General features: G+C 38.9%; 2 protein-coding genes across 2 annotated transcripts; both read right to left on the bottom strand.

The window, feature by feature from the left end:
- Positions 1–1,891: 1,891 nt before the first annotated feature.
- LOC140859120 (xyloglucan endotransglucosylase protein 7-like) lies at positions 1,892–3,205 on the bottom strand. Its single transcript, XM_073260672.1, has 3 exons — positions 2,866–3,205; positions 2,564–2,757; positions 1,892–2,447 (listed from the first exon to the last, which is right to left on the bottom strand). Exons 1-3 carry the CDS (start codon positions 3,118–3,120, stop codon positions 2,057–2,059), a joined length of 840 nt encoding a protein of 279 aa, XP_073116773.1. The 5' UTR covers positions 3,121–3,205; the 3' UTR covers positions 1,892–2,056.
- A 4,263-nt stretch (positions 3,206–7,468) lies between these two features.
- Positions 7,469–8,731, bottom strand: LOC140859243 (xyloglucan endotransglucosylase protein 7-like). Its single transcript, XM_073260931.1, has 3 exons — positions 8,474–8,731; positions 8,170–8,363; positions 7,469–8,053 (listed from the first exon to the last, which is right to left on the bottom strand). Exons 1-3 carry the CDS (start codon positions 8,726–8,728, stop codon positions 7,663–7,665), a joined length of 840 nt encoding a protein of 279 aa, XP_073117032.1. The 5' UTR covers positions 8,729–8,731; the 3' UTR covers positions 7,469–7,662.
- Between the last annotated feature and the right edge of the window lie 5,646 nt (positions 8,732–14,377).

Here is a 14,377-nt window from a genome sequence, read left to right as displayed (position 1 = left end):
TTTATTTATAACCCTATATAATTTTATATAGTCTTTATTAATTTTTAAGAGAAATATACAACCATTAAATATGCTATTAACTGGATTTATCATCTATTTAATAATATTTTTGATTCTATAGTCATGAAACTTAATTATCTAACTTATATCTGTAATTATATTCAGATTTTTAATATCCCAATTGTATCTACATCCTTTTAAAATAAATATGGATATAATTTTTTGTATCGAAATAATATCCGTATTTATATTTACATTTGTCAGACAAAATAAATTTGGAGATGGATGTATAGGTATCTGATCTGATTTCAGCTCTAATAAAATTGTATAACCAATATATATGCATATAACAAAAAACCAGATAACTTCTACATGGATCATATGTAAAAGGAAAGAGGAGCTACCTAAAACAAAATATGGTCGATCAACTCAGATAGGGATGGCAATGGGTAGGGTTTGGATCGGGTAGTATACTACCCATCTCCAAACCCGAACTTAATACCCTATATCCAAACCCTATCCGATATCCAATCGGGTAAGAAAAGAGATATCCATCCCCATACCCAACGGATTCGGAGATACCCGTGGGTAACCCATTTTTCCATACCCAATCCATACCCGCCCCATACCCAACCCATACCCATCCATTCTATACTAAAAAAAAAGTAAAATAATTTTATGCATATTATCAATCAAAAATAGAATTACCAATTTTATATATATACATACATACATACGTACATACACACTTCTAATACACACACATACATACATGCATACATATATGCATGCATACATATACATACATACATATATATAATTATATATATATATATAGAGAGAGAGAGAGAGAAAGAGAGAGAGATCATATATATGTGTGTGTATATGTGTGTGTATATATGTATATATATATGTATGTATATATATATATATATATATATATATATATATATATATATATATATATATATATATATATATATATATATTATATGTATATGTATATGTATATATATATTCGGATATGTATATATGTATATGTATATATATATTCAGATATGTATATATATATATATATATATATATATATATATATATATATATATATATATATATATATTCGGATATGAATTCGGATATTACCCATATTCATAGGTTCGGGTTGGGTTCGGGTAGAAAATAGCACTATCCATACTCTACCCATACCCGTACTATAGTTTTCGGATTTTACCCAAATCCGAATCCAAAGCCAGTCAAACCCTATTTTTCGGGTTTGACCGGGTTCGGGTAGGGTGTATACCCATCGGGTCGGATTAATTTTGCCATCCCTAAACTCAGAGACTTTGATCGTCACCAACATGGAATGAATATCTTAATGACTGCATCCTTACCTACTGAAGGTCAAATTTATCATTAATTTTTGATGACATTCTACGAATTTTTGTGGAAGATCTGAGGATGTCCTTTAGTTTAGAATTTCTATGGGTTAATATAACTGAAATTTAAATTTTAGGTTCACAAAACAAGATACAACAAGCCAAAGGCTTAGAGAGGTAGATAAGACACACAGGACTTGCTGCCTCAAAAGCAGGCATGACCTTCAGAGTTTAAAGAATATCTGCCCCTGCTGAGACTATTCCCCTCAAAAATTCCGCTGACTGGAATCATAAGTTGAAAATGTGACTTATTATTATGATCTTTCCCTTAAATGCTAAATTAAATCATACATTTTTCTTTTAGTACTTTTCGTACATAGGGACAATATTTCATTATTTCTCAGACTTAAATGGCACTTTAAACTAAAGAGAGAAAGCAGGTATTTATTACTCTATTTGCATTGCATATACTCGGAAAATAATTCCTGTCTTCCAAATTGATTTCAGCCGAACGGTTAAAGAAAACTCACCCTCGAGCTTTTATTTTAATATACATATGCATGGCATCATTTTACATGGAGAATACAATAACAAGATACATAGTGTCCTAGCTAGTATCCTATAGAAGAATTAATGAATAAAAGAATTTGTCTTAATTATGTTCTGTGATTTCGTTCTCCTCAGGCTATGGAGCACTCTGGAGGCAGGCCCTGGGGGAATCGCTTCTGATCAGTGCAGTAGTTGTAGATCATGTAGTTCCTCTGCACCCACCTCATCCTCTCTTGGCTCGTAGAATCCAGATCCTGGTTCCACCAGTCAGCACTATTAGATTTCCGCGAAGGACAGTTGGAGGTGCCGGAGGACCAAACACAAGCATCAGCATTAAAATTTCGGTAGGAGGCAGTGAAGGGGGCTTTGGTCCAGTCCGTCTTGATGCGTCCACCCTGCGTCGCCCAGTCATCGGCATTCCAGAGGCTGGAGTAGATCCTCATGGGTTGGTTCTTTGGAAACGCAACACCCTTGGACTCCATATTCTTGAAGTCTCTGATCGGTGTGCCATCAACCATGAAGCTGAAAGGATAAATGAATCCAAGGTGAGCATAATTAATTTCAAATGTACGAGAGAATGCATCATTTTGTGATAGATGGTATACGACTGTTTATTTATGTAGAATTTGAGAACTCACATGATGTGTTTTGGGTTCCACAGGATGGAGTAGGTGTGGAAGTCCTTGGTGGGATCAAACCAGAGATGGAACTGCATCTCTCTGTTCCCCTTCCCCTGGGCGAACACATTGGTGTGGAGCGTGTAAGGGTCTCCACTGCGGTTTCCGAGGAACTCGAAGTCGATCTCATCGTGGGTTGGTCCTTGTGATGATAACTGCAAGCAAGCAGAAATGGAGCATAAGCAGTTAGTTCTTCAAATTCCAATCAAAATACAAAGGGGATGGAATATAAAGATGCCTGGCGGCTGTATAACGGGGCTCACATAGTAGGCAGTGACGGTGCCGGCGGAGTTCCCAGGGACTAGTTTCAGCTGCATGTCGATCTTGCCGAAGAGATACTCGTTCTTGGACTGGAAGCCGGAGCCAGAGGCTTTGTCGAGGGAGAGGGTGAGGAGCTGCCCGTTCTCAAGGATCTTTGCACGCCCATCACCCCAAGTGATCTGGAAGTCCTGGTAGAGGTTACCAGCGGAGGCACCGGCCATCAGAGAGAAAGATAGCAGTAGAAAAAGTAAGGCCATGATGATTGGCACTACTAGTGAGGGGGGGGAGCAATGGACAAGGTTTATATCAAGTAGGAGTACGAGGAAAGATGGGGTTTTGTGTTGTAGTGAGGAAGACGGCAGGGGTTGTTGGGGGTATATATATGGATAGCAGGTGTGCAGAGAAGGGATTCCCGGAAGCAAGGGGATTGGATGGTTGGCTCCTCTATGGGTTGGCAACAGCTTGGCGGCAGAGGTGTCAGAACGCGGATTGTGGTCACGGGAAAGTGCTGGATCTTCCGCGTCAATGAAGTAAAGACTCACTCACCGGGCGCCAACTTTTGCAACCATCATCCCCTTCGTTAGATCTCGTCATAATTTCAGGACAAATTTAGGTGTAATGGGAAGGTGGAAAAGGGGAGGAAACAAAAAAAGAGTAAAAAAAGTAACAGGGGCTTTTGGACTTTCCAGCTATCGCTTGGCTGTTGGATACTGACTTGATTTTGGGTCAAAGTTGCTGGAGTTTTTAGTTTGAAAAGATCCAAATTTTGAAAAAATAAAATCAATCTTATGCTTAATTGGTTCAATTATTTTAAGATATTTTCTTTTAGCTCCGTGTCAGATAGATAAAGCAAATTCACTTATCTAAATGAAAATCACATCCTATGAAACTCAAGCCAGATTTTAAGAAAAGTGAGCTGATGACCATATGCGCATACCCTACCTATGCATCCATTTCTAGGATATTTGAATACACCGCACCCATTCTTGTTATCTTTTATTTATTTCTAATATTATTTTGAAAATATAAAATTGACAGCAATTCCTAGGTGTCATTTAACAAAAACTTCATCCACTGCATGCAAGAAGGGTGTGAAAGGCAAAGAAAAGCAGGTGTAGTGCGTGTACGTCTGACGCTCGATGAGAGCCTCCTGCCTCCATTTCTATGTTTCTGGTTGTGGTATCTTTCCAGTGTCTCTGATTGAACAGCTGGCTACAAGGCAAACCTTTTCCGAGATGTGGGTACACGAATCGGAATACTTACATCAAATGGGCTGGCTGTCATGAAGTTATCATTAATGGCTCAAGTTGGTGTCACTTTTTTGCCAGATGTTGTTTAATTTTTTTATTTTTTCACCAACATTAGATAATATTTTTTCAATCAATATTTGTGTCGGCTTAACAAATAATATTAATTAGCAATTGGCCAATAATTATTAACTTAGCTAGATGGCATCCATCTTTCTCATGTTTGTGAGATTTTCTTTGATGATCATCTTGAGGTTATAGTGATGCCTTACATTATTAATTTTGTGGATAATACAAATCTTTTTTTTTTCTCTATCTTCACTTGTATCTGTTCAATCATCACCTCATATATCACAAGATCACATAGACAAAAATGTTCAGTTTGAGAAAAATGGAATAGAATGATCCAATTATTACAAATTCATTCATTTAAACTCCAATAGCATGTATAAGGCTTAAAATTTAATATAATTGGGTATTTCTGAAAAATAATATCAGATTTTGCATGGATTGTATGCAAAAGGAAAGTTGAGACCACGAAACAGAACGAATTTGGTGTGGCTTAACCACCAATGTCAATTAGATATTTAGATGATACAATTTAATTTGGACTCCAATATAGAAATATTATCTGCATGACCGCATGTTTGCCACTACGTTAAATATTAGAAAACCTATCGCTGTTGCTTAGCCTGATCGTAATGCCAACTTCACAATATTATAACAAGTGGAAGCTATAAATATTCATAATTATTATTATAATAAACGTGATAATATAATATGAGCCAAAGTGGTTCCTTTTCAATCCATGCCAATTATAGCATCAAAAGCTAATGGTGTAGAATTTTTTATTTACAATGATTTTCAATAACTAGTTTATGTTAAATATTGAATATTAAACCCTAAACTCTAAATCTCTAAACACTAAATCTAAACCTTTAGACACTAAATCTTAAATGCTAAACTTTGGAATCCTAAATCTTAAACCCTAAACCCCAGCACCACATTCAAGTTGGGTAATAAGAAAATATCCAATATACATCTATCTTCCCTTTCTCAAGAGTTTTACCTTGGAGCTGTTAAAAATAATTATACTATTAATCACAATGGAATTAGACAACGTTGAAGTGTAAGGTCAATTTCCTTTTGACCAATAAAATCAGGGGAAGCATCTCACTTCATGTTCATGAATATAGAAAGAAAAAAAAAAATCTAAAAATATGACTTTAAATCATATCTGGAAATAAATTAATCTATCTGGTGGTGTGGCATGAAGGTGACGTGGCAGATTATGAAAGTGAGCAGGAGGATTTGCTCTGACATGGTGAGAGCTTGTGACTACATTATTATTATAAAATCTTGATTATCTTAAGCACCTGCCTACGCCCAAATCAGCTTTAAATTTTTCTTTTCATGATGTTTTTTCATGCTGTTCTATGATTTTTCTTTTTTAAACAACATCTGAGAGTTGTTTTTAGTTTAGACAATTGGACTCTGCATATAGTAAGATAGATGGACATGAACTGTAGCATTCTGTATTCTACAGTGAAGCAAAATGCATGAAGCAAATTACCCTGTTTCTGAGAGAGGGAGGCTTACATGAAGCAAATTACCCTGCTCCAAATGCTTGGTTGAGGGTGAGAGTCCTCATTGCTTAATGTTAATGTGGTTTGAATTTTAGATATTTTTATAGGCTCAAATTATGACCCCACCTGCAGAGCTCATATTGCAATCTGAATGGAATATTTTGTGAAGTCCGTAGTGGTAGTGGAGGACACGGGCCGATAGGCCTGGGCCCGAAGCTCATCATTGATCTCGTTAGAAGATGTAGGGGACAACGTCCTCGTGGTATGAATTGATATAAATATTATATTTTCTATCAATCTTGATAATTTTTGTGAGAGATCTGAGAAATCAGGTTAGGACTAGAATTTGAGGAGTCCTGAATGATTATAATGGACGTTTGCAATGCTGCTGATTAAATGGACGGAGAAACTTCTTAAACTTGTGGTTGAGAAATTTGGTCGCGCCAGATATGAACACCGAGTAACCTCAACACTATTCGAGACACGATTTCGAGAGTGCGGATAACTCGTGTTCCTATAGCATATATCAACTCTATTCTTCATTTACCAAAAAAAAACTCTATTCTTGAAATGCAAGTGTTTGGAATAATACCCACTCAATTTTTCTATTTATTAAATTTAATTTGAAAGGCTATGTCTGGCGCATCCCGAAACTAATGAGGCCTGTGATCCAATGGACAATGCTGAGTCTTGTCATGTGACCTCGCAACGTGACCACCTCTTCTGGAAAACCTCTTCAGCGGTCTCTTGAGCAAAGGCAGAAAGCATCTCTAAGCAAAAGATGATGTTATTCGCTCACCATGTAATATTGTTGCCAGGACTATGAAATCTTCAGCTTTTAAGTTAATTCTTTCAATCGCAATCACAACTGCATTTCAGGGAAAAAAGTGGATTGAATTCAAATAAAAGCGAAATTTAGACGTGTGGCTATAATTGAACAATGTATATACGTGACTTGATCAGGAAATTCCGTGGCACTTCTTTCCAGAAGTTCCTTTAAATTTTTCTTTTCATAATATTTCTTCATGATGTTCTATGATTTTTCCTTTTTAAACAACATCTGAGAGTTGTTTTTAGTTTAGACAATTAGACTCTCCATATATTAAGATAGATGGACATGAACTGTAGCATTCTGTACTCTACAGTGAAGATTAATTGATAAATTAAACAAGATTAAGCCAGATGGACGGGCTTGGCGCAGCCTGTTACATGAGGCAAATTACCCTGCTCCAAATGCTTGGTTGGGGGTGAGAGTACTCATTGCTTGAAAACTACTAGACATCTTCAAACGGGCATCTATCCCTTCTAAGATTGTTCCTCTCAGCGAAACCACCATCTAGGCTAACTCGGTCCGTAAGTTGAAAATATCACAACCTTTTTCCTGTACTATTGTTTGTGCATTGGATGGTTGACGCCCAAGGAAGATGGCTAGTTCAACAAAAGAGACACACATATAGTTGATCGTATTCCTCTGTTTGCCTTGTCAATCCTTGGAACTTAATCTTACCCGACTTCCAAATTGATTTGCGTGCTCCCAAGGATTCTGGACTGCTAATTTTCCTTGGTTAGTGAGTTTTTTTTTTTTTTTTTGGTAAAAGATGTAAACTGATATTAAAACAAGTAAATGATATAAGTTTCCCAAGACCAGACAAGTAGAAAAACAGCCCAAAAAGTGCCTATGAGGAAGAGAAGTATAAAGTGTACATGAAGTATAAAGTGCACATACTCGGAAAATGATTCCTGTCTTCCTAATTGATTTCAGCGGGAAGGTAAAAGAAAACTCACCCTCGAGCTTTTATTTTAATATATGCATGGTATCATTTTACATGGAGAATATAACAAGATACACAGTGTTCTGCGTCCATTAACAAGAATTCTCATAAAGGATCTGTCCTAGTTAGTATCCCATAGAAGAATTAACGAATCAAAGAATTTGTCTTAATTATGTTCTGTGATTTCGTTCTCCTCAGGCTATGGAGCACTCTGGAGGCAGGCCCTGGGGGAATCGCTTCTGATCAGTGCAGTAGTTGTAGATCATGTAGTTCCTCTGCACCCACCTCATCCTCTCTTGGCTCGTGGAATCCAGATCCTGGTTCCACCAGTCAGCACTATTAGATTTCCGCGAAGGACAGTTGGAGGTGCCGGAGGACCAAACACAAGCATCAGCATTAAAATTTCGGTAGGAGGCAGTGAAGGGGGCTTTGGTCCAGTCCGTCTTGATGCGTCCACCCTGCGTCGCCCAGTCATCGGCATTCCAGAGGCTGGAGTAGGTCCTCATGGGTTGGTTCTTTGGAAACGCAACACCCTTGGACTCCATATTCTTGAAGTCTCTGATCGGTGTGCCATCAACCATGAAGCTGAAAGGATAAATGAATCCAAGGTGAGCATAATTAATTTCAAATGTACGAGAGAATGCATCATTTTGTGATAGATGGTATATGACTCTTCATTTATGTAGAATTTGATAACTCACATGATATGTTTTGGGTTCCAGAGGATGGAGTAGGTGTGGAAGTCCATGGTGGGATCAAACCAGAGATGGAACTGCATCTCTCTGTTCCCCTTCCCCTGGGCGAACACATTGGTGTGGAGTGTATAAGGGTCTCCACTGAGGTTTCCAAGAAACTCGAAGTCGATCTCATCATGGGTTGGTCCTTGTGATGATAACTGCAAGCAAGCAGAGATGGAGCATAAGCGGTTAGTTCTTCAAGCTCCAATCAAAATACAAAGAGGATGGATTAGATGCCTGGTGGCCGTAAAATTAAAATGGGGCTTACATAGTAGGCAGTGACGGTGCCAGCGGAGTTCCCAGGGACTAGTTTCAGTTGCATGTCGATCTTGCCGAAGAGATACTCGTTCTTGGATTGGAAGCCGGAGCCAGAGGCTTTGTCGAGGGAGAGGGTGAGGAGCTGCCCGTTTTCAAGGATCTTTGCACGCCCATCACCCCAAGTGATCTGGAAGTCCTGGTAGAGGTTACCAGCGGAGGCACCGGCCATCAAAGAGAAAGCTAGGAGGAGAAAAACAAAAGCCATGATGATTGGGGGGGGCGGGGGCGCGCAGCGGACAAGGTTGGTATCAAGCAGGAGACCGAGGAAAGATGGGATGTTATAGCCCGACCCAATTAGGCTTTAAATCCAGCCCACAAAGCTCAAACGAAAAAAAAAAAAAAAAAAAAAAAAAAATAGAGGAGAAGACTCCTGAAGAAAGTCTTCTTCCTTCTTTCACTGGCTCCCAACCAAAGTTGGAAAGAGCCCCCTCCAGCTCTATTTAAGGAAAAAAACCCTCTTCTCTCCTTCTCACCGAAGAACCCAAAGTCCATCGACGGCAATCACCGAAAAATCATCGCGGAAGACCGACTCTGTGCCCATCCAATTTTCTCATCGGAAAGCCTCGCCGACATTGAAGGTGAGCCTCCTCCCCTTCCTCTCTTCTCCTCCTTTCTTCTTGTGCCCGTGTGCACGACCATCGGCGACCGGAGTCATCGGATTTCTTTGAGAAAGGGATTCGGTCCCTTTTGAATGTGTGGATACCGGTGGTCGCCGCCGGCCACCGACTTGGCCCTCCTCTTGCCGTCAGGTCACCCTCCTCGTGCCGACTGCCGCCCCCATGCTGGCTGTGCCGTCGGTCGGCCAGCCAACAGGGGACTATGAGGTCCCTTGTTTCGGCCCAAGGCAACCCGTGGGAAGAAGAAAAGAAAAAGAAGAAGAAAAAAGAAAAAGAAAAAAAAAGAAGGAAAAAAAAAAGAAAAAATAGAAAAAAAATATAGACTCTCTCCTCTCTCTCCCCCTCTTTTTTTCTCTCTACTTTCTCTTTCTCTCTCTAGTCTCTCTCTACTTTCTCTCTCTATTTTCTCTCTCTAGATTATTTCTCTCTCCTAAGATTTTTTAGAATTTTAAGAAGAATGATGAGAATTTAAATGATCCTAGTGATGGATTTTTGATCTGTGATCGTCGGACGGTACACCGGTACCCACTTTGATCAGATTAGGTATTTTTAAGATTCTATTTTTCATGATTTTATTGAATTATCTACATGATAATCTCAGCATTATTTGATTTGATCGATCAGATTTGTTGAATCATATTGTCTAAGGAGTCCAAGATAAATTTTCTCTCTCTAAAAATTTTTCTGTCTAGAATTTTCTCTCTCTAAAATTGTTTCTCTCTCTTGATCGATTTTTTTTCTCTAAAAAAGATTTATCAATGAAAATTTTTTTTTAAATATTTTTGATCTGATTCTAATAAAGAATCTTGATCTATGATTGTCGGTCAGCGTGCTGGTACTCATCTTGATCAAATTGGATATTTCTCAATTGGATCATCTATGATTTCGATTTAACTATGACTTGATTAGATTATTTTGATCACACAAATCGAGATGTTGGACTATGGCATCTGATTAATTTAGATTGTACCTCATTAATTCTCTCTCCTCTGATTTTCTCTCTCTACTTGATTTTATGAAACTAATGAAGAAATCTTGATCCTATCACTTCGAATCCGATTTGATCTGATGGTCAAACTTTGGATCGTTTCTGTCCTAATTAGATTTTGATTAGATGAAATTAGATGATCGGACCTAATCTAAACCGTTGAAATATGATATTCATATTCTTTCTGATTATTGAATTTGATCTCATATAGGTGTCGTTGACACCTGATAATCGGATATTGTGATATAGTTTATGAACTGAAGAATTTTGAAAGAAAATTTATAGAATTATGTGGATTTATTGGAATACGTTCGAGATAAGTAATGTTTCATTTTTTTTAGATTTATCGATAAATTATAATATATTTTTCTGACATGATTTGTGAAACGATGTATGAATTGAATGAATGATATTTTATTATGAAAATATCTTATTCGAAATGTTATGATGAAGCATGATTGAACATATTAATTTTATGATGCATTATATTGATTGATTTTGATACTACATGATTATATATTTTTTTATTAAAATTAGAATATAAAATATGATTTATGAAGAATTTTGATATAAGAATAATATGAATTGACAATCTGTCTATGTAAAGGACCCCGCTAATGAGGGTATATACATTGGTAATTGATTTATCCTAAGGGTTTATGTCGCCAGCGAGACCAGCGACATGTCGCCAGAGAGACCAGCGACAAACCGCCAAAGAGACCAGCGGTTCCGAAGGACTTTACTGCCAGATGATTCGCAGCTCACCACAAGAAGATACATGATGTTATGATCCTATCACAGAAAAAATATGATCATAGCTCACGATTGATGAAAAGAATTTAAGAACGAAAGAAATTAAAATCTCGAAAAAAACTTAAATTTTGAAAAAAAAATAAATTTGATATGAACTATATTATATAATCGAAATTGATTTCAAATTGATGAACTCTATATGCTTATTTTTTATAAATGATTATTTACTTTAATGCCTAATGAAATCTGTTGAAAGTGATTATTGCTTACTGGGCTGTCTAGCTCATTACCTCCTATTTTACTATTTTTACAGATGTTGAGGAATTAAGATGAGACAAGATATGAATGGAAGAGTGATCAGAAGCATAATCTCCATACTTTTATTTTAGGTTGAAAGTCTTATTAAATTTGATGTAAGGCCTATAAAAAATTTGTTGAATTTATTGAGATATTAAAGAAGAAATTTAGATCGTTATGTTTTGGATCTAAATTATTGACTAATTATTCCGCTGTTGTTTTAGGATAGCATGATAAGATGCCTTGCATACTTATGGAAAGAGTTTTCTATGAGTATGCAGCGGTTGCCATGATCCTCGATTCACAATCTCGGATCGGAGGCATGACATGGGAGTTTTGTGTTGTTGTGAGGAAGAAGGCAGGGGGTGCAGGGGCTATATATATGTATGGATAGAAGTCGCGGAGAGAAGGGAGTGAGGAAGGGGATCAGATGGTTCGCTTCTCTATGGGTTGGCAACAGCTTGGCGGCAGAGGTGTCAGAACGCGGACTGTGGTCATGGGAAAATGCAGGATCTTCCCCGTCAATGAAGTAAAGGCCCACTCATCAGGTACCAACTTTTGCAACCATCATCCCCTTCGTTAAATCCCGTCTTAATTTCAGGTCCAATTTAGATAGAATAGGTGTTGCAAAGGATCCAATACCACATGATGTAATATATATATATATAATATAAATATATGGATCGATCTCGAATCTATCTCTACGAGATATGCAAGCGTCACTATGAGAGAATAAAACAAAATCAATACAAAAAAAATTCACCACTCAATCCTCGTATAAGAGTCTCTCAACAAAAAATCCAAACATCCTCATAAAATCTCTCTTAAACCTCTCTTGAAGCCTTTCTGCACCTTCAAGACGTCACCAGCTCTCCAACACAACTGACGGCTCATCAATCGAAGCTATATAGGCTCTAGAATCTCAAAAATACTGTTTCAATATGAATACAGAGTCCCAATCAAGCCTAAAACTATTCGTGGCCGTCTGATCGTGACCGGCTCGCACCAGAGCCATCCAATCGCGCATATTAGGGCCACCAATCACCTGATCAAATCCGAAATCAACCTCAATCATCCGATCGCGAATGGCTTACTCCAGAGCCGTCAAATCGTATAAAAAACATCGTAGACCGCATGTGGACCGCATGTTCGGTCCACACAGCCCTATGGACCGCCCAGCCCCATGGACCTCCATCAGCTCACCACCGGCCTCCGCCGTCTCGTGCACTGTACATCGTTTCAAGCCTTCTTTCGTGTGTATCTTCGCCATCTGGACTCCGTTTGAGCTGTTTTTGAGTTCGTTGGACTCCGTTCGTTATCTTGGACCTCACTGTGGGCTCAATATGGATCGAATCTCGAGATATAAAATCTTAACAATCTCCATCTCGACTTGATATTCGATCTCAATCTGTCTCTGAGAATCTGTGATCCGTCTCACCCCCATGTCTTGAGGCATGCCTGCTATCTCATGGATAGGCAAATATGGGAGTCGATCCAAGCCGCTTGATCCCACCTCCATCATGGGCTGTATTCACTCTAACCAAAGATCTGCTCGAAAAAGTCTCCTGCGGTAATAGAAATCTTACCCTGTGACGTCGCCTCTCGTCCTCTTGAGTCTCCTGTCTAGTACCCGATCCACCTCCACCTAGAGCTCCACCTTGCTCTGGGTTTTTTTTGGCTCCTGAAGCTCCATCTCGCACTAGACTCCCCGCCAGGTAGTAATGTCCTTATATCCTCTTCTTCTCCTCCAGAATAATCCTATCACAATGCAACACCTTCAGGATTCCTTCACCAGCTACCGTCCTATAGCCTCTTGAATCCAGTCCGCTCAGTGAGATAAGATTCCGTCTAAAATCGGATATATATCGGACCTCTCCCAGTCTCTTCAACATACCATCATGTGTCTTCCAGCTGACCATTTTGATGCCTCTGATCACACAATTTGATCCATTCGGCAAATAAACAGTGCCCTCATTGCTCTCTAGAAAGTCAAACTACTCCTTTCTGCAACATACATAATAGATGTATGCAGAATCTAAAATTCACTGCTGGAAAGAAGTAGATACCTCGTCAGATATCTCCAGGACATCACCCTCTGAGTCGCTACTGGCCGTCGCTGCAGTAGCCCTCGTTTGATCCTTGAGTTGAGGGCAATCTCTGGCTAAATGCCCCAACTCAGCACACCGATAACATCTAATTTTGCTCAAATCTCTCATCTTGGATTTGGACCGCTCTCGCCACGATCTCCTATCACTCTGTCTACCTCTTCCTGCTCCTTTAGAAACCACCAAAGCTAAGCTGCAGCCACCTGAGTTCGAAGCTGGGTTCTCCCTCCTGAGAACCTCATTCTGGAGAATCACCACGGTGACCTCGTCCATCTTGATGGTACTCTTCCTCATTAGAAGAGCAGTCACCAAGGACTCATACGAAGGGGAAAGTGAAGCTAGCAAGACCAGTGCCCTAGTCTTTTCCTCAACTTTCTCGCCAACGCTGAGGAGGTCGGTGAGAATCTTCTGGAAGTGATTGAAATGCTCCTGCACGCTCTATCCCTCAGTCATCCGTAGTTAGTAGAACTTCCTCCAGAGGAAGAGGATATTGGTGAGAGACTTCGTCATGTACAACTCCTCGAACTTCGACCACAGCACCGTCAGAGAAGTCTCGCCAAGCACATGAATCACCACCTCATCCGCTAGGTACAAATGGATCATACTCACCATCTGCATCTGGAGTCGCTTTCAATCATGTACCCCGTGGTAGTTGGCTTTTCCTCACACAAGAGAGCATCTATCAACCCTTACTGGATGAACACGTCCTTCATCCTTGCCTGCCACAAGAAGATATTATTCTTTCCATCAAATCTGTTGATCTCCATCTTGATTATACTTGTCTTTTCTATCTTCTATCTCGACTATCATCGCTGCAACCTACGCTCTGGCACCACCTTCCTCTGATACCAATTGTTGTGCAGGATCTAATACCATACGGTGAAGCAAGAAGAAAAGAAGAAACAAAATAAGAAACATAATGCAAATACATGGATCGGCTTTAAGCCTACCTCCACGGGGCATTCAAACTTCACTATGAGAGATTAAAACAAAATCAATATAAGAGAAACTCACTACCTAACCATTGTACAAGAGTCTCTCAACAAAAAGCCTCAAAACCCCCACAAAAGCTCTCTGAAGTCTCTCTTAAAAAC

This window comes from Elaeis guineensis, chromosome 7 (genome assembly GCF_000442705.2).
Source record: "Elaeis guineensis isolate ETL-2024a chromosome 7, EG11, whole genome shotgun sequence".
Classification (NCBI taxonomy): Eukaryota; Viridiplantae; Streptophyta; class Magnoliopsida; order Arecales; family Arecaceae; genus Elaeis; species Elaeis guineensis.
The sequence above is the reverse complement of the archived record's forward strand: the minus strand, read 5'-3'. Positions and strand labels throughout refer to the sequence as shown.

What these genes read in the sequence shown, in the direction of transcription:
- LOC140859120 (XM_073260672.1), bottom strand. Translation starts at nt 3,120, where the DNA reads ATGGCCTTACTTTTTCTACTGCTATCTTTCTCTCTGATGGCCGGTGCC. An exon ending in GCACCGTCACTGCCTACTAT is followed by an intron (nt 2,758 to 2,865) that starts GTGAGCCCCGTT and finishes GCTTGCTTGCAG; the next exon opens with TTATCATCACAAGGACCAAC. An exon ending in TGGAACCCAAAACACATCAT is followed by an intron (nt 2,448 to 2,563) that starts GTGAGTTCTCAA and finishes TTATCCTTTCAG; the next exon opens with CTTCATGGTTGATGGCACAC.
- LOC140859243 (XM_073260931.1), bottom strand. Translation starts at nt 8,728, where the DNA reads ATGGCTTTTGTTTTTCTCCTCCTAGCTTTCTCTTTGATGGCCGGTGCC. An exon ending in GCACCGTCACTGCCTACTAT is followed by an intron (nt 8,364 to 8,473) that starts GTAAGCCCCATT and finishes GCTTGCTTGCAG; the next exon opens with TTATCATCACAAGGACCAAC. An exon ending in TGGAACCCAAAACATATCAT is followed by an intron (nt 8,054 to 8,169) that starts GTGAGTTATCAA and finishes TTATCCTTTCAG; the next exon opens with CTTCATGGTTGATGGCACAC.